This window comes from Mus caroli, unplaced genomic scaffold (genome assembly GCF_978045245.1).
Source record: "Mus caroli unplaced genomic scaffold, Mus_caroli_1 scaffold_5, whole genome shotgun sequence".
In the NCBI taxonomy this organism is placed as follows: Eukaryota; Metazoa; Chordata; class Mammalia; order Rodentia; family Muridae; genus Mus; species Mus caroli.
The window spans coordinates 75,321,419-75,341,934 of NW_028227260.1; the positions used below are offsets into that span (position 1 = coordinate 75,321,419).

The 20,516-nt window shown below is 36.4% G+C and overlaps 1 protein-coding gene across 2 annotated transcripts in view; it reads left to right on the forward strand.

Annotated features, from left to right (window-relative positions):
- Pola1 (DNA polymerase alpha 1, catalytic subunit) overlaps positions 1-20,516 on the forward strand; it is a 324,394-nt gene that overhangs the window by 57,409 nt on the left and 246,469 nt on the right. For both annotated transcript variants that reach the window (XM_021153188.3, XM_085838130.1), the window contains 3 exons: positions 57-181; positions 10,013-10,162; positions 10,541-10,663. In XM_021153188.3, coding sequence (XP_021008847.1) covers positions 57-181; positions 10,013-10,162; positions 10,541-10,663 — 398 coding nt within the window. The remainder of the gene's footprint in view (positions 1-56; positions 182-10,012; positions 10,163-10,540; positions 10,664-20,516) is intronic.

Below are 20,516 nucleotides of genomic sequence, written 5' to 3' on the forward strand. Positions count from 1 at the left end.
AAGATATTTGGATGGCACTTTGACTTTGTTGACATTATGTGGCTTTTTTGTTTCAGGTTTTTATGACAAGTTCATTTTGCTCCTGGATTTCAACAGTTTATATCCTTCCATCATTCAGGAATTTAACATTTGCTTTACAACAGTGCAAAGAGTTACTGCAGAGGTGCAGAAAGCTACAGAGGTTTGTATTCAACTAGGGGCTCTTGAGGTCAATGATAAAAGTATTCCTTAAGGAAAGAAAAGAGCCAAAGGGGTCAGGGCCAGTTTTTCCTCTTTCCTCTTATTGGATGTTTGTATGGATGTCTCTGTATGTGTATGTGTATTTATAGAGGCTGACCTCAATTATCTTCCCCATCTCCTTAAGTTTTGAGACAGGATCTCTCACTGAACCTGGAGCTTGCCTTTTTTGCTGGAGCGGCTGGCTATTGAGCTCCTGGGATCTGCCTTCTCTCCCAACTGGGGCAGTAGGGGTGTAGCACCATGTTGCCTTTACAAAATATTCAGTCTTTCTGTTTGTGTGCCAATGTAAATGTGTGTGTGGGGGTTAGAGAACAACTTTCATGAGTTACCCCTCTTTTCATTATGCTCTGGTGATCAAGCTCAGGCCGTGAGGCTTCTACAGCAAGAACTTTTAGCTCAGTGCTGGTGGCACAAACTTTTCATCCTAGCAATTGGGAGGCACAGGCAGACAGGTCTCTGAGACCAGGCTGGTCTGCTGCTGAGCGAGTTCCAGAACAGCCAGGAATACACAGAAAATCCCTGTCTCAACTCCTCTTCCCCCCCAAAACTTTTACCTGCCCAATCATTTTGCTGGCCTTGTTTTTGCTTTATTTATTTATCAGATATTTTCTTTATATACATTTCAAATGCTATCCTGAAAGTTCCCTATATCCTCCCTTCGCCCTGCTCCCCTACCCAACCATTCCCACTTCTTGGCCCTGGAGTTCCCCTGTACTGGGACATATAAAGTTTGCAATACCAAGAGGCCTCTCTTTCCAGTGATGGCCGACTAGGCCATCTTCTGCTACATTTGCAGCTAGAGACACGAGCTCTGGGGGTACTGGTTAGTTCATATTGTTGTTCCACCTATAGGGTTGCAGACCCCTTCAGCTCCTTGGGTACTTTCTCTAGCTCCTTCATTGGGGGCCCTGTGTTCCATCTTATAGATGACTGTGAGCATCCACTTCTGTATTTGCCAGGCACTGGCATAGCCTCATACAAGACAGCTATATCAGGGTCCCTTCAGTAAAATCTTTCTAGAATATGAAATAGTGTCTGGGTTTGGTGGGTGATTATGGGATCCCCAGGTGGGGTAGTCTCTGGACAGTCCATCCTTTCGTCTTAGCTCCAAACTTTGACTCTAACTCCTTTCATGGGAATTTTGTTCCCTATTCTGAGGACGAATGAAGTATCCACCCATTGGTCTTCCCTCTTCTTGATTTTCTTGTGTTTTGCAAATTGTAGCAAGGGTGTTCTATGTTTCTGGGCTAATATCCACTTATCAGTGAGTGCATATCTAATGACTTCTTTTGTGATTGGGTTACCTCACTAAGGATGATATCCTCCAGATAAATCCATTTGTCCAAGAATTTCATAAATCCATTGTTTTTAATAGCTGAGTAGTACTCCACTGTGTAAATGTACCACATTTTCTGTATCCATTCTTCTGTTGAGGGACATCTGGGTTCTTTCCAGCTTCTGGCTATTATAAATAAGGCTGCTATGAACATAGTGGAGCATGTGTTCTTATTACAAGTTGGAACTTCTTCTGTGTATATGCCCAGGAGAGGTATTGCTGGATCTTCTTGTAGTATTATGTCCAATTTTCTGAGGAACCTCTAGACTGACTTCCAGAGTGGTTGTACAACTTGTAATCACACCAGCAATGGATGAGTGTTCCTCTTTCTCCACATCCTCACCAGCATCTGCTGTCACTTGAATTTTTGATCTTAGCCATTCTGACTGGTGTGAGGTGGAATCTCAGGGTTGTTTTAATTTGCATTTTCCTGATCATTTAGGATATTGAACATTTTTTCAGGTGCTTCTCAGCCATTCGTCATTCCTCAGTTGAGAATTCTTTGTTTAGCTCTGAACCCCATTTTTAATGGGGTATTTGAATTTCTGGAGGCCAGCTTCTTGAGCTCTTTGTATATATTGGATATTAGTCCCCTATCAGATTTAGGATTGGTAAAAATCCTTTCCCAATCTGTTGGTGTCCTTTTTGTCTTACTGACAGCTTCTTTTGGCTTTCAGAAGCTTTGCAATTTTATGAGGTCCCATTTGTCAATTCTTGATCTTACAGTGAAAGTCATTGCTGTTCTGTTTTCGGGAATTTTCCCCTGTGCCCATAATTTTGAGGCTTTCCCCTACTTTCTCCTCTATTAATTTCAGTGTCTCTGTTCTTATGTGGAGGTCTTTGATTCACTTAGACTTGAGCTTTTTACAAGGAGATAAGAATAGATCAATTTGCATTCTTCTACGTGATAACCGCCAGTTGTGCCAGCACCATTTGTTAAATATGCTGTCTTTTTTCCACTGGATGGTTTTAGCTCCTTTGTCAAAAATCAAGTGACCATAGCTGTGTGGATTCATTTCAGGGTCTTCAATTCAATTCCATTGATCTACCTGTTTGCCACTGTACCAGTACTATGCAGTTTTTTTCTCAATTGCTCTGTAGTACAGCTTAATGTTAGGCATGGTGATTCCACCAGCGGTTCTTTTATTGTTGAGAATAGTTTTTGCTATCCTAGGTTTTTTATTTTTCCAGATGAATTTGCAAATTGCCCTTTCTATCTCAGCGAAGAATTGAGTTGGAATTTTGATGGGGATTGCATTGAATCTGTAGATTGCTTTTGGCAGGAAAGCCATTTTTACTATATTAATCCTGCCGATCCATGAGCATGGGAGATCTTTCCATCTTCTGAGATCTTCTTTAATTTCCTTCTCAGAGACTTGAAGTTCTTATCATACAGATCTTTCACTTCCTTAGAGTCACACCAAGGTATTTTGTATTATTTGTGACTATTGTGAAGGGTGTTGTTTCCCTAATTTCTTTCTCAGCCTGTTTATTCTTTGTGTAGAGAAAGGCCATTGACTTGTTTGAGTTAATTTTATATCCAGCTACTTCACCGAAGCTGTTTATCAGGTTTAGGAGTTCTCTGGTGGAATTTTTGGGGTCACTTATTATACACTATCATATTATCTGCAAATAGTGATATTTTGACTTCTTCCTTTCCAATTTGTATCCCCATGATGTCCTTTTGTTGTTGAATTGCTCTGGCTAGAAATTCAATTACTATATTGAATAGGTAGGGAGAAAGTGGGCAGCCTTGTCTAGTCTCTGATTTTAGTGGGATTGCTTTGAGTTTCTCTCCATTTACTTTGATGTTGGCTACTGGTTTGCTGTAGATTGCTTTTAACATGTTTAGGTATGGGCCTTGAATTCCTGATCTTTCCAAGACTTTTATCATGAATGGCTGTTGGATTTTGTCAAATGCTTTCTCTGCATCTAATGAGATGATCATGTGGTCTTTGTCTTTGAGTTTGTTTATATAGTGGATTACATTGATGGATTTCCATATATGAAACCATCCCTGCATCCCTGCGTTGAAGCCTACTTGGTCATGATGGATGATCGTTTGATGTGTTCTTGGATTCGGTTTGCAAGGATTTTATTGAGTATTTTTGCATCGATATTCATAAGGGAAATTGGTCTGAAGTTTTCTTTCTTTGTTGGATCTTTGTGTGGTTTAGGTATCAGAGTAATTGTGGCTTCATAGAATGAACTGGGTATAGTAACTTCTGTTTCTATTTTGTGGAATAGTTTGAGAAGTGTTGGAATTAGGTCTTCTTTGAAGGTCTGATAGAACTCTGCAATAAACCCATTTGGTCCTGGGCTTTTTTTGGTTGGGAGACTATTGATAACTGCTTCTATTTCTTAGGGGAAATGGGACTGTTTAGATCATTAATCTGACCCTGATTTAACTTTGGTACCTGGTATCTGTCTAGGAAGTTGTCCATTTCATCCAGGTTTTCCAGTTTTGTTGAGTATAGCCTTTTGTAGTAGGATCTGATGATGTTTTGGATTTCCTCAGGTTCTGTTGTTATGTCTCCTTTTTCATTTTTGATTTTGTTAGGATACTGTCCCTGTGCCCTCTAGTTAGTCTTGCTAAGGGTTTATCTATCTTGTTCATTTTCTCAATGAACCAGCTCCTGGTTTGGTTGATTCTTTGAATAGTTCATTTTGTTTCCACTTGGTTGATTTCAGCCCTGAGATTGATTATTTCCTGCGGTCTACTCCTCTTGGGTGAATTTGCTTCCTTTAGTTCTAGAACTTCTAGGTGTGCTGTCAGATTGCTAGAGTATGCTCTCTCTAGTTTCTTTTTGGAGGCACTCAGGGCTATGAGTTTTCCTCTTATGACTGCATTCATTGTGTCCCACAAGTTTTGGTATGCTGTAGCTTCATTTTCATTAAATTCTAAAAAGTCTTTAATTTCTTTCTTTATTTCTTCCTTGACCAAGTAATCATTGAGTGGATTGTTGTTCAGTTTCCACGTGAATGTTGGCTTTCTATTATTCATGTTGTTATTGAAGATCAGCCTTAGTCTGTGGTGATCAGAGAGGATGCATGGGATATTTTCAGTATTTTTGTATTTGTTGAGGCCTGTTTTGTGACCAATTATATGGTCAATTTTGGAGGAGGTACCATGTGGCGCTGAGAAGAAGGTATATCCTTTTGTTTTAGGATAAAATGTTATGTAGATATCAATTAAATCCATTTGTTTCATAACTTCTGTTAGTGTCCATGTGTCTCTGTTTAGTTTCTGTTTCTAGGATCTGTCCATTGGTGAGAGTGGGTTGTTGAAGTCTCCCACTATTATCGTGTGAGGTGCAATGTGTGCTTTGAGCTTCAGTAAATTTTCTTCAATGAACGTGGCTGCCCTTGTATTTGGAGCATAGATATTCAGAATTGAGAGTTCATCTTGGTAGATTTTACCTTTGATATGTATGAAGCGCCCCTCCTTTTCTTTTTTGATTACTTTGAGTTGGAAGTCAATTTTGTTTGCTATTAGAATGGCTGCTCCAGCTTTTTTCTTCAGACCATTTGCTTGGAAAATTGTTTTCCAGCCTTTCACTGTGAGGTAGTGTCTGTTCTATTCCCTGAGGTGGGTTTCCTGTAAGAAACAAAATATTGGGTCCTGTTTGTGTAGCCAGTCTATTAGTCTATGTCTTTTTATTGGGGAATTGAGTCCATTGATGTTAAGAGAAATTAAAGAAAAGTAATTGTTGCTTTCTGTTATTTTTGTTGTTAAAGTTGGGATTCTGTTCTTGTGGCTGTCTTCTTTTATGGTTTTTGAAGGATTACTTTCTGTAGTTTCCTTCCTTGTGTTGGTGTTTTCCCTTTATTATCCTTTGAAGGGCTGGATTCGTGGAATGATATTGTTTGAATTTGGTTTTATTTTGTAATACTATGGTTTCTACATCTATGATAATTGAGAGTTTTGCTGGGTATAGTAGCCTGGGTTGGCATTTGTGTTCTCTTAGGGTCTGCATTACGTTTGTGCATGATCTTCTGGCTTTCATGGTTTCTGTTGAGAAGTCTGGTGTAAGTCTAATAGGCCTGCCTTTATATATTACTTGACCTTTTTCCCTTGCTGCTTTTAATATTCTATCTTTATTTAGTGCATTTGTTGTTCTGATTATTAGGTGTTGGGAGGAATGTCTTTTCTGGTCCAGTCTATTTGGAGTTCTGTAGGCTTCTTATATGTTCGTAGGCATCTCTTTCTTTACGTTTTAGAAGTTTTCTTTTATAATTTTGTTGAAGATATTTGCTGGCCCTTTAAGTTGAAAATCTCCATTCTAATCTACTCCCATTATCTGTAGGTTTGGTCTCATTGTGACCTGGATATCCTGGATGTTTTGAGTTAGGATCTTTTCCATTTTGCATTTTCTTTGATTGTTGTGTCCATGTTCTTTATGGAATCTTCTGCACCTGAGATTCTCTCTTCCATCTCCTGTATTCTGTTGCTGATGCTCGCATCTATGGTTCCAGATTTCTTTCCTAGGGTTTCTATCTCCAGCTTTGTCTCACTTTGTGTTTTCTTTATTGTGTCTACTTCCCTTTTTAGGTCTAGTATGGTTTTGTTCAATTCCATCACCTATTTGGTTGTGTTTTCCTGTATTTCTTTAAGGATTTCTACCCTTTAGCAGTGTTCTCCTGTATTTCTTTAAGTGAGTTTTCAATGTCCTTCTTGATGTCCTCTACCACCATCAAGAGACATGATTTTAAATCTGAGTCTTGCCTTTCGGGTGTGTTGGGGTGCCCAGGACTGGCTGAGGTGGGAGTCCTGGGTTGCGATGATGGTGAGTGGTCTTGGTTTCTGTTAGTAAGAGACTTATGTTTGCCTTTTGCCATCTGGTAATCTCTGGTGTTAGATGTTCTAGCTGTCTCTGGCTGGAGTTTGTTCCTCCTGTGATTCTGTTAGCTTCTGTCAGCAGACCTGGGAGTGTAGCTCTCTCCTGAGTTTCAGTGATAATAGTACTCTCTGCAGGCAAGCTCTCCTCTTGCAGGGAAGGTGCACAGATATCCGAAGTTCGGACCTGCCTCCTAGCTGAAGATGAAGGCCCGAAACAGGGCTTGTTCTAGAAGCTGTATAGCTTCTGTAGTCCGCATACTCACCTGTGCAGACTAGTCACTGATCCTTGTTCTTGCTCTTTTCCAAGGTTTTGGTGATATAAACTCAGGTTGTCATGGTTGCTCAGTAAGCATTTTCATCCATTGAACTAATTCTCCAGCCCTAATTATGTACTTTTTTAGTTATCCAAAATGAGGGCTGATAAAGAAACTTAGACGGGTTTGTATCTTTGCATAAGCAACGTAGTAGAGGTTTAGTTTACTACTATACAGTTAACCTATTTATAGTGTGTCATTTTTAGTTTCTTTTTTTGTATGGAAATATAACTTTATTGCATTATATGGTAAAGTTAAATGGACTACTTGACACGTATGATAGGAGTAGGAGATGGCAATTAATAACCCTAAATGTAAAAGCTTTATTAGAACCGATAGTCATGCTACAATACTTGAACTCAACAGTGAAAAATGCGTATATGCACATACATACATATGCACACAGTCAGATATACACAATACACATACACACAAGTATCCATATACACATATACACATACACATGCACACATACACACATGTATAAACACACAGATATATATCTATATATATAGATATGTAGATATACATTATACAGCTATCGCAACGAAAACACTAAAATGGATTTAACCAAAATTTATGGACAACTCTAAGCTGAAGGCCAATATAGAAAATCCTTATAAACTGGAATGCCACTTGCGGCAAAGTCTTCAAGTTAAAAATGAACAGTTTTCAGACATTTAACAGTAGAAAGCTGAAGTGGGAATACAGTCAGTTATTTATTTATATCAGGACAAGAGAGTGATCCAAGGCTCTGCATGTGCTGGTCAGGTTCTGTATCACTGACTGTATCCCCATTTTTAATTTCTTCATAGAGTTTGTAAAAATTACTTCTTACAGGTGATTATTCCACAAAAGCAAAGAAACACAAAACTAAACTGTTTAGCTGCCACCTCTATCAACTTCTTTTATGTTCCTAGCTGTACTTAGCCATTAATCCTCTTTTTAAACTAAAGGTTTTTATTTATTTGTTCTTTGGCAGTATATGATGCATTGTTAACTCTCATCCTCACCTTTCCTTATTTCCTTTCTCCCTACAAACCTCCTTTCCACATTGACAACTTTTTCTTTTCGATCTATTGAGCTTAATCAAGGCAATGTGTCCTTGATTTTGTAACTGTCTATTGGAGCTTGGTTTTCTCACCAGAAGCCACCAATCTTTCTTACTGTGCATAGTTGCCTGCTCTGGACAGTCTGTATAATTGGAATCATACAGTATGTGAATTTTGCTCAGGTGTGGCTTGTTTCACTTACCATCCTGTTTTATCTGTGCTTGTAGCTTCTTCTGTACTGCTAAGAAATTCTGAATCAGTATAGGACAGGATTATTACTCGTCACATTTTATTTGTTTTACCCCCTTGTCCTCTTCTTCCCTCTTCCTGATTCCCTCTGAGACCCCATTTGCCCTACAGGTTCTGAATTTATCTACCCTTTATTTTCAGCATGTCTGGATTTGTTTTTTTTCTGTTCCAATTTCATATTTTCCAAAGAGAGTAGACTTGACTGAGTTCGTCATCATTTCTGGTCCCATTACCTCTGTTCACAAGGATGGTTTCACTTTCTTCAAACCTGTTTGCTAAGAGTAGACCTATCTGAGGGACTAGAAGATAATTTTAAAAAGAAATTATTACACAAACAACCCCTAAAACTAACAGTTGCTGTTGATAAATATTCTTTGGCTCTGTCCTGCTATTTTTTAAGCACAGTCACAGTTATCATTGTTCTTCCACAACTGATGCCCACCAGTGTTTTGCCTATTTGAAATTTTTATTTTGGGTTATATGTATATAATAGAGTGGAAAGACCCAAGAGGTCATTTTAAGAAATACTATACATTAGGCAATTTGTGATTCTGTATTATTTCAAAGGGAGGGAGCAGTTAGTGTCACCCTGGAAGTGCTGTTAGGGTTTCAGATGAATTCTAAATGTCCTGACCTAAGAATCTTTCAGTTTCCTTTTGTTTTTTTGTTTTTTTTTTTTGTTTGTTTGTTTTTTAAATTATAGAGTATACTTTATTCAGGCATGGGGAGGGGAGCTGAGCTGAGAGGTAATACAGAGAGAAGACCGAGACAGAGATAGAGAAAGCGCGAACACGCAGAGGAGTAGAGGCCAGCGGTGAGTGGAAAGAGATAGGGGGTAGTGGGATAGGGGGAGGGGAGCTGGAGGAGAGGACAGAGATAGAGCATGAAGGAAAGAGCTCAGTTTACCTTTTGTGTGACTTCTCTAGGTGCTGTAAATACAGTGGACGTTCTCTATAATAGGTCCACATCATGTTCTATATTGCAAAACAATAGTTCCCTATAAGTGTTCATTTTATGATATTGATCTTTATAAAATCAGGTACATTGTAAAGGCTGGGTTATCAAGTGGCATTGACTTGACATGCTTTAAGCCAAAAGGTTTATTTTTAATTTTGAATCTTTCAAAGGGTAACTACACCTGGCTGTTCTTTGCAGCCTGTTAATAGAATTAATGGAGGCTTGAGAAAAAAAGGCTTAATGCTTTCCCTGCTTTTTCCTGCTATAAATTTTAATATAAGATGACTGCTGATTGCCTTTCTAAAATGTTGCTATTCTTCTGGTGATTGCAAAGCAATTTATAGGTAAAAGGTACTCAATAAATGCTAAGGAATATATGTGTGTGTGTGTGTGTGTGTGTGTGTGCGCGCGCGCATTATGTACATTAAGTTTTAGAAATGTCATGACCTATAGAACTTCTGTATTTTTAACAGCATTTACAGTAGTTGTTGTGAAACATTCTGTAGCGTTTTGTTTGGTTGTACAAATGCTATAAAACAAGAATTTAGCTGCTGTTTTTTTTTTTTTTTAATATTAGAAGTCTATCTTAGCATTTGTATTTTAAAAACAATTTCCCCAAACATGTTGCTCCACGTTTGTGAAATCCATTCTTTTACATGAAAGTAAAGTAACAAGTGTGAGCAACAGAGACAGTAACCCAAGCTGATAGAATTGCGGGCAGGGCTGTCAGTAGTTTATAACCACACAGATCTTTTTCTTGTTTGGGTTCTTTGTGGTTTCTGTTGTTGTTTTGGTTTTTGAGGCAGTGATTTACTCTGTAACCCGTAGTGATCTGGGACATGTTATGTGGCCCAGGCTGGCCTTGACCTTATGATCTGTCTGCCTCAGCCTCCCTAGTACTGGGGCTACAGGTTGGTACCACCACACTTAGATCAGCACCTTTTAAAACTGCTCATGTATTATTGATTTCCTCATACAGGAAAGACTCATAATTTATTTGACGTTTCTATCGTATGTTTTTCAGGATGAGGAACAAGAACAGATCCCTGAGTTGCCAGACCCAAACTTAGATATGGGCATTTTGCCCAGAGAGATTCGGAAACTGGTAGAGCGGAGAAAACAAGTCAAACAGCTAATGAAACAGCAAGATTTAAATCCAGACCTTGTTCTTCAGGTAAGTCTTTTCTCTGCAAGGTGTTAGGAGACAGTTTCAGCTTCTAACACTTGATTATTGAGGAGTAGGATGAATAGAATGGTGTGGGCAAATGTATGTGCTTATTTTATTTTGGATAATATCCATTCCGAAGTGCTAGACTGCTTGAGAATGGAAGGATTCTCTAGCTGTAAAATCTTAGTAAGATCTCACAGAATCTTGGGAAATTAGGGATCTGTCTACTTGCTTCTCGGAGGGTAAGGCAACAGATTGAGTAGTAAGTGTCCCCACCACCACACAGTATTGATCAGTTCTCCTCACTGTGATCTAAAAGGACATCCAATGTAATGTTTAAGCATTTACAGGTATTGTATATCTTTTGTCTTTGTTGACCTGCAGTATGATATCCGACAGAAGGCTTTGAAGCTCACAGCAAACAGTATGTATGGTTGCCTGGGATTTTCGTACAGCAGATTTTATGCTAAACCATTGGCTGCCTTGGTGACATACAAAGGAAGGGAGGTAAATTGCAAAATAAAATTGTCATCTGTAAATATATGCTACAATATGGGAGAGATAAGTTTTCTTATCTAGTTTTTACAGTTTCAAATATTTCTTCTTTAGAGTAAGTTTGAGACAAATAGGCATTTGAATAAGAATTCACTTGTCAGTCCTGCCTCCCCCCGCCCCCCCCCCTCTGTGCGCACACACACATGTAGTCTTTGAATGTCTATATGCCAGCCTTGCTGTAAGCAATAAAGATTGAATGTGAAGTATTATGCAAAGCTTATATTTGACCCAGACTGGTGGGGGAAGGGAGGTGAGAGAGGACCTGAGTGATGAGAACAGTTTGGGAAAACAGCTGAATAAGTATAAAAACGCCTAGGATGGGGCTGGAGAGATGGTTCAGTGGTTAAGAGCACTGACTGCTCTTCTGGAGGTTCCGAGGTCAATTCCCAGCAACCACATAGTGGCTCACACCATCTGCAATATGATCTGACGCCCTCTTCTGGTGTGTCTGAAGACAAAACAACTACAGTGTACTTATATATATTAAATAAATAAATAAACAAACAAATAAATAAATCTTGGTGTTAGAAGTAAATGTACTTCAGATTATTAAGGTGGTGTTGACCTCAACTGTCTGGAGGCTAGCTTAGGCTTAGATTGGATTAGTTATGCTAACATAATGGAGCTAATTTTTATGTGTTTAACTGATATTTAATGTGTAATATGAGAAAAAGTAGAATTAGGAGAATAGCTAATGGAACCTTTTATTTTTACTAAGGAAGCAAAACAGGGATCCAGAGTTCCAGTTTCTATGTGTTGTCTTTGTGGGTAACAGATTTCTATGCATTTTCAATAGGTTTTTGGGCATATGAGTTCACAATTCTCGGGCCATGTCATGGCTGGAGTTATATATTTACATACTTGAGGATGATAGACCAATTACCATTAAATACTAACACTTTATGTACATTTTAAGTTCATCTACTTTAATGCTTTGTGTGGAGGTTTTGATTTTTATAATCTATAAAAGTATGGTTATATTAAATATTGAATTCAGTCAAGTTCATTAAGATACTGTTTTAGTGAATTTAATGCTACTTAATTTTAAACATAGTATACAGTGGTGATATTGATTGTCTGGACTCATCTTTAACATGCTGGCTTATAGGCCAAATCTAACCTGTTCTGTGTTATATAACTAAGGTTTTATTGAAGTGGAGCCAAGCTTCTTCATTTATGTTGTAGACTTGAGTAGTCAGGATAAAGTCTTATGTGGCCTGCAAAGCCACACTTGGCCCTTTCAGGACAATGTTGGCTTTAGCAACTCTGTCCAGCAGAACTTTTAAAGATAGAGAAGTGATTTTTATCTACACTATCTATATGCAATAGCCTCTTGCCACAAGTGGGTGGGGAACACTTCATACTTGGTTATTATGAATAGATGAGGAACTTGGTTTTTAGACTTATGTAATTTTAATTATAATGAATTTAAATTTGAATGGGTAACGTGGAGAGTGACTATTGTATTCACCAGTATACATCTGCTTATGACATGAAACAAATGTCATGATATTTCAAGTCACTTTTCTTTTGCAGCCTTATTTCAGATATGTGGCTTAAGACATAGAAGGGTACTACATGTATTGAATAAAGATGGCATGTTAAGAGCTGTTTTATGCATTATCATATCAAAACTACACCAGAGTCCTTTGGCATGTAGTAGCATTCTGTTTTGTAAATGAAGAAGCTAAGATTCAAGGAGGTAAAGGATAGTAAATGGCTAGTTTGAACTGAACCTGTATCTTTCTGATTATAAGTCTTTTACTGCATTAGGCTTCACCATTAGAGAATGGCTTTTGCAAGTGCAGTTTTGCCTTATAATCTATCTTATTACTAGACAGTCATCCTTTTCAACATATGACATGGACCCTATTTTTTTAAAATGACAAATGTATAGATGATTTTAGGGGCTAGCTGAAGTAAGATAAAGATGTTTTCAGATTCTTAGGCTAAGTTTACCTCAAAATTATTTAAATTTTGTATATATCTATATATCTATATATCTATATCTATATCTATATATATATATCCAGTGGGTTCTGATAGAATACCATCTTATTTTTGTATTAGGAAATGCACTCACTATGCCCCAACTGGGTGATAATACATAGGTTGACTATTGAGATTGGATCAAGGTTACTCTTAAGTTTCTTACGAGAGGCAATAGTTGACAATTTACTCCCTTGGAGAGTGCCTCTTGCTGTTGAGAAATCCCTGTTGTTACATTTTCTGCATTGGCTTAGAAATCCACAAGCTTAAAAGGGCACCGTTGATAATGATAAGCCCCAAATTTGTCCAATGATCTCTCCTACTTCCCTAATCCGTTATATTTTAAGGGCAGTGTTTTCTTTTGGCTGGATATTTAATACGGAATTGAAACCCAATTTTTACTTTTTGTTGATCAATATGTAACAGAACTAAACTAAATTTTTAGTTTTTTTCTTTATAAAATATAGTGATAATATATCTTAAGTAAAATATAAAACCTTCTTTTTTAGTTCATTACAAAGGATTTCAGGCAAATCTAGAATTAATCATGTGATTTACATTCATAGTTTCTGCATTCCTCCTTTTCTTTTTCATGTGTTCCTTTCCATATACAATACCTTCTACAGAGTTGGAATTATATCTTTAATGTGAAGTTAATGAGAAACAATAAGGATATAGTATACCTGCTTTCTGCAACTCTTATTTTGGAAGCTCCAAAGATCTCTATAGAAGTTATTTACGAAAATAAAAATTATTGCTAATGTTTTGGTGGTAGTATTACTGACACTATTCTCTGGTTTTACTATCATTTTCCTATATATTTTGGAGTCTGTTGTTTTTAACGATTTTCATTGTGTTTTGAGATAGTGTATGACCATATACCACAGTTTGACCTTGAACCCAAGCCCCTTTATGTGCTCTAATTGCAAATATACATCTGTCAAGCATTTTTGTTGTTGTTGTTTTGTTTTGAGACAGGGTTTCTGTGTGTAGCTCTGGTTGTCCTGGAGCTCACTGTAGACCAGGCTTGCCTCGACTTAAGAGATCTGCCTGCCTTTGTCTCCCAAGTGCTGGGATTAAAGGCACTCGCCACCACTGCCCAGCCTCAAGCACTTTTTAATTACTAAAGAGGTAGGAAAGATAAAGTTGAGAATTCGCAATACCTTTGCAACTTACTAAACTTGCTGCTTTTCTTGTAAGATAGTTTAGACAGTAGCCTGAAGACCTTAATAGTTTTTTGCATCTAAACTTCCAATTTAAATTAAAGTTCAAGTAGAAATGAGAAGGAAACCTGGTGACATGTCTTTGAGAAAATTATAAGGTTTTTTATTTGGATATGGATAAATGTAGAATTTGGGGAGGCATGAAATTTTGTATTTTGGTATGATCTTAAAGTTTTCCTCCTTTTTTATTTTTAAGTAGATTTTGTGAGTACTTAGTTGCTTAGTTTTGTTAGGATCATGCAGATTTGACTCTGGTGACCTAAAAATTTCTGTAAGTAAATGTACTATGGCTGTTAGAATACTGAAGTAATTACTGACTGTACTCTTAAAAACAGATTTATAATAAAAGCAAAAATATGTCAAATGGGAATAAATATTGCCTTTTCACAGATGTGATCTTTCAATACTTCATACTTCAACTATTCCATAATTTTAATTGCTTGATGATAGAGGAATTAGTTGCTGTTGAAGGAATCTCATGTACGAACCTCACAGTATACAAATTATTTCAAAATCATTGAGCATTTCCAGAGAAGAAATACACAAACTTCATTTATAGACACTTTTAGAAGTGAATCTGTAACACTTCCATTTGTAATTGCTTTTATTACCAATGTGAGCCTGAAGGGGCATAAAAATGAAATTGGGAGAGAATTTGGGTAACACTGAGTGGGCACAAATATTTAGACTATGAAGACAAGTATCAAATGTCAAGTGTATGGTGTAGTAATTGAAGTGATTGTTCACTAGATGGCGATAGACACCCTAAGATCATTAATCAATTAGAGATTTTATTCTGTGAACAATAATGTGAAGGCCATTTAGTGACTTAAATATTTATATTTTAGATTTTTACCAGTTTTGAAAATACTAAATAAAGGTTAAAATGGTCCAAAGGATTGTAATAATCTAATAGAGTTAGTGTTTTAGTGTTTGAAATGATATATTTTTTTGCCTTGTAAGTTTTATTGATGAGAACAGTCATTTAATTTATCTTAGTAAGTGAATTCTTCATTGAGTGGATAAATCATATCTCTCTGATCATGGAGATACATTATTTTCTTAGTTATAGTACCACAGGCAACTCTAAAGAAAATTGTAGATGATTGTATGTGATTTTGCCTCTTTGAATATGATTTTTTGAAATTTGAGGAATTTAACTTTTTTAATGATTTCTAAGCATATTTGTCATGTAACATAATAGTAATAGTTCTCCTTATGAAATAATTAGTACTTAGTGAATTATTATTTATTTGTTTCTATCTTCTCTTATTTCTGTGTTCTTGAAGAAACAATTTTTGGTTTGTGTTTCTGATTGCAATTTCAAGTGCACTGTTCAGGAGTGGACCATGTATTTTCATTTTACTGTCCTGTAGGCTGGAGTGAGTCATTGCCAGCCTGTTTGTCTACCAGTTGTAGGAGATCTGGTTTTCAGAACTGAATTTGTTCATTTTAGAAAATGCATCTAAATCATTGCATGCAACCATTACTCTCTAGGCTCTCTAGGCGTTCTGAGATTACCTTGGTGGTGAAGTGGTCCTAGTGAGGAGTCCTTGGGAGTGGCACTGGCAGAAGGCTCTTGTTGCTGTCTATGATGGAAGAGGGGCTTTAAATTATTAACCATCCTTTGGCTTTACTTTGAAATAAATGGATATTTCAGTTTTCCAGTATTTTTCATGAAATACAGCCTAGTTTTGTTTTAACTTAAAAGAAAGAATAAAACAGAAATGGCTAGAGACTCTCTCTCTACCTTTTTCTTCCAATGGTAATTATCCTGTTATCTATTTTTCTTCCCTCACCTGTCTTTTCCATTTTATAATATACAAGTGTGTATGTGTTCATTTTCATATTTGCTATATTTGAATTTTTTTAGTATTCATGTGTCATGCTATGCTTATTCTTTTATAGTTTGAAAAGAAACGTTGAGACAAATTTTGTTCTGTATATCACAATTTAAATACATCCCTTTGATACATTTTTAGATTTTACTTATTTATGTTAACTATTCTATAACATTTTAGTGAGTGAATATGACTGAGTATATTTTTGTTCTCTCATTTTCCTCCTCCTTTTTGATATTTTTCTTTATATTGAAAATAGCTTCCCCCCACATTATACATATGTAGTTCTAGAGTACAGTTGCCCCTCCCTTTACTCCCAGTTTCTTCCCACTCCCTTTTCCATCCAGATTCTCATTAGAAAACAAGCAAGCTTTTAGGGCAATATAATATAATATGATAAAACAAAAAACTAACACAGCCAAATAGAACAAAATGAATAAACAGAGGGAAGAGAGCACAGGAAATGGATATAGACACAAAGATCCTGTTTACGTACTGAGGAGTCTAATGAAAACACTAACCTGGAAGCAAAGGAGAACTGGAGGGTAAAATGAGCAGAGAAAAGGGGAAAAGCTCAGATGTGACATTATGACACCAGGAACCTCCAAAGATGCCACTGAGTTTATTCACTCTTGGTTGTCCATTCTATGTACTTTTCCTAGGGAGACTGCTCTGTTCCTCTCCACTGTGCTTGCTCAGTCCCTTAATCTGTAAACTAACTCTGTAGTGCTACAGATTGCAGCTTGGTTATCACTGACACAATAGCTACTGTCCTCATGGAAGTGGATATGTATTGTATTTGTTTGTCTGGGTCTGGGTTACCTCATTCAGGATTTTTTTTTTTCTAGTTCCATCCATTTACCTGAGAATTTCTTCCTCTTGTTTTTTTTTTTTTTTTAATTATATAATGGCTGAGTAATACTCCATTGTGTAAATATATCATTTTCTTTATCTATTCTTTTGTTGAGGGACATCTAGATTATTTATAATTTCTGGCTATTATGAACAGAGCAGCAATGAGAGAATGGACAATCTTGTCTTTCTGATTTTAGTGGAAATGCTTTGAGTTTCTATTCATTTAAGTTGATGTTGGCTGTAGGTTTGCTGTTAACTTCTTTTATTATGTTGCATTGTATCTCTAATCTCTCCAAGACTTTCATCTTTGAAAGCATTGGATTTCTTAAAGGCCCCCTCCACATTTTTGAGTAGGATCTTTCAGTGTAGGCTGTACTTAGAATTCAACCTAGATGGACGCTCTTCTGCCTCTGCTTTTTTGTTATTGGGATTAAAGGTATGCCAGTATGTTAGCTTTACCATTATTTTGAATTGCCATGTTCTCATCTTTTAAAATTTTTTTCTATAAAAACAGGTTATACTAGATAATGTGTTAGATTTAATTTACTATATAACAAGCTAATTTCTTCTGTCAAATAAGTTCATATCTTTGGCAAGTTACAGATTCAGTTACCAATTTCAAGATTGATACCTAGTTTTGACCGAAGCTTGTTGATAGTTTCTACTCTGAAACTTGTCTATTTTTGAAGGATTTTTCATTTACCATGTATTTGTAAATATACTTAAATAATCGTTATTACTTGGGTGTTTGTTTTGTTTTATCAATGGTTTTCTCTGTGTAGCTCACAGTGCTTCATATTTGTTTTATTTTCCTGGGTTATCTTGAAATTGCTATCCTCTTACCTTAGCCTCCCAAATGCTAGAATTACGGACTTGTTCCACCATACTTGGATCAGAATTTTAATGAGTAAAAATGCTTTCATGTTGTGATTTTAATTCTTCTTTCCTTAATTAGGAGTTGAATTAGTTTTCTTTTCATATTTATTAAGTCATGTACTGTCTTTGTTGATTGCCTACATGGACATACATGTCTTATTTTATTGCATTGCAAATCTCTTATTGTTTCATAGGTATGCTAATCTGCGATTTGATATGTATCTCTGGTTTTCTTAAGAGTTTATGATTCTCCAGCTCTGCCTTCCCAGTGTTATATATTAACAGACATTCAGTATTATACGTAGTCCTTGATCTAAAAACAAAACAAAATAAAACTTATGAGGTTAATAAGACTTTTTTTGAGGGCTAAAATGATGGTTTATTGCAATTTTGCAGATATAGCTCATGTTAGAAAAATTGTATCTTTTAGTTGATTATAGGTTACTCATGTTTGAATTCCTTTACATTATGAAATTCAAAGTCAGAGAAACTTTTTATTGGCATATTTGAGGGATGTTTGAGTTTGAAGTTTTTTGCAATTTCCAGAATTGATAATATACATTATTGGGTTTTATTTGTATTCTGCTAATTCTAAATTCAGAATTTGTGGTAATTTATGTGAAATGAGGTGTAAGTCTTATTAGCATAAACTTAATAGTTGTTTTTAGAGTCTAGGTTCTTATGTACAGTTAAATTGTATAGAAATAATTCCCTACCATTAAATAAGTAGCATTTTAACTGCAGATTATTTGTATTGATATATTAAACATCTTGGCTTGCTTGTCCACTTGGTATATCCTTTCTAAAATTGGTGAAAATAATGCTGCTAAATATCAGGTGGAGAAGAAGAAGCTCTGCATTGGAAAACACCCCATAAGAGGCTAGTCCAGATTATGGCAACTTAGATTGTGAATAATTGGTGAGAAATGTAGTGACAAAAAGTTAGATATTTCTGTCTGTAATTGTAGCTCAGTGATCATATGTCTATGTTGTATATGCAAGACCCTCCGTTTAATCATCATAACTGCAAACCAAACCAAACCAGCGTATATTCATATAAGCTTATTGTTATAAACAGCATACATTTGTAAATATAGGAGGATATGAAGGATATAGTTTTTATGTAGTCTAGATATTTAAGCCTATTTTTTTTTTTTTTTTGGTTTTTCGAGACAGGGTTTCTCTGTGTAGCCCTGGCTGTCCTGGAATTCACTCTGTAGACCAGGCTGGCCTCGATCTCAGAAATCCGCCTGCCTCTGCTTCCCAAGTGCTGGGATTAAAGGCGTGCGCCACCATGCCCGGCTTAAGCCTATTTTGAGTTTATTTTTTTATTATTTTTTATTTTTAAGGCATTTTTATTAGATATTTTCTTTTTTAAAAATTTTTAATATATTTTTATTACGTATTTTCCTCAATTACATTTCCAATGCTATCCCAAAAGTCCCCCATACCCTCCCCCCAGATATTTTCTTCATTTACATTTCAAAAGTTATCTCCAAAGCCCCCTATATTCCCCTCCCCCCACTCTGCTCCCCAACCCACCCACTCCCACTTCCTGGCCCTGGCATTCCCCTGTACTGGGGCATATGATCTTCGCAATACCAAGGGCCTCTCCTCTCATTGATGCCCAGCTAGGCCATCCTCTGCTATATATGCAACTGGAGACACAGCTCTGGGGAGTACTGATTAGTTCATAGTTATTTTTAGTTTATAATAATAGCTAGCATACTCTGTACAAGCCTATATATCAGTCTCTGATACAACACAATATTACATTTATAGAAATAAATATGTTACACTTAGGCCTAATTTGAAATGATCCCTACGATTTAAAACAATAGCCCCCCCCCCAAAAAAAAAAAAAAAAGACTTGATCCAAATGCAGCATGACCTTCTTTTTTCTGGTTAATAAAAGTTAAATATCAGTCCCTCTAAGTGATTCATTCATTTGAAAGGTACAAATTTAGGAGAGCCTAAAGTTGGATTTTATTAGAGGCACCTGGGAAGATGCAGACGGGCTCAAGCCTCACCTGACTGGGGGCCATCTTGTGAAATAGATCTGGGTTTGGGAGTATGAGAGAAGGCTTCATCAAGGAAGCACTTAAGGACCTTCTCATTTCTTTCTTTTGCAATTACTTAAGTTTTTCATGACTGCTACATACTTGTCTGACCTGAGCCTTGAAGAGTTCAAGTGGGGTCCATATGCCTGTATATTTGTCAGAGAGAGGATCCCCCTGCCCTTGCTACCTGGCTTCATTATATTAATGCATGGTCCTAGCATTGTCATTGTGGGTTGGCGTCTCCATGCTTTTGGGATCATTTGCCAGATAATTCTCAAAGATTTGTTTATTCTCAGTTTCAACTTGTGCCCTTTTCCACTTACATATTGGATTTTCTATTATTAGTTTTCACTGTACATGTGTTTGTGTCCTACATATTCCCATGTCTCATGCAGTGATCTTTGTTTGCCCTCACTCTGAGGCCATGCTCATCTATGTATTTCTGCAGTTATAAATAGATGGATGTGGAGGATACAGTTTTTATGTAGTCTAGATATTTAAGCCTATTTTGAGTTTATAAGAATAGCCAGGATACTCTGTACAAGAAAATGGGTACTTTGTACATTTGTAGGAGGTACAAATAGAATATTTTTGCTTTGATATTTTGCCCTTTGAATTACAGAAACCATTGGGAATATGGATAAGGGTAAGAGAGAAATTGTATCAGATTGACTGTCATTGTAACCGATCTCTAAGATTAAGTTTTATTACATTGACTCAAATCACATAGACCATGACCTTGGAAATCTTTTCCTTTCTTCTCCAACCTTCTTTAGAATGAATGACTCTGTTAACGTAAATTCGTCCCATTTTCTGCATATGTGAACATTTTATATCAGCCTATTTTGGTATATGTTTCTTTTTTACAAGCTGTGTGTTATTTGACAGGTGTTCTAAAGCTCTTGCTTTGGCAGCAAACCAAGATGACAGAGCAGTAATGATTTCAAAAGTGCTATTCCCT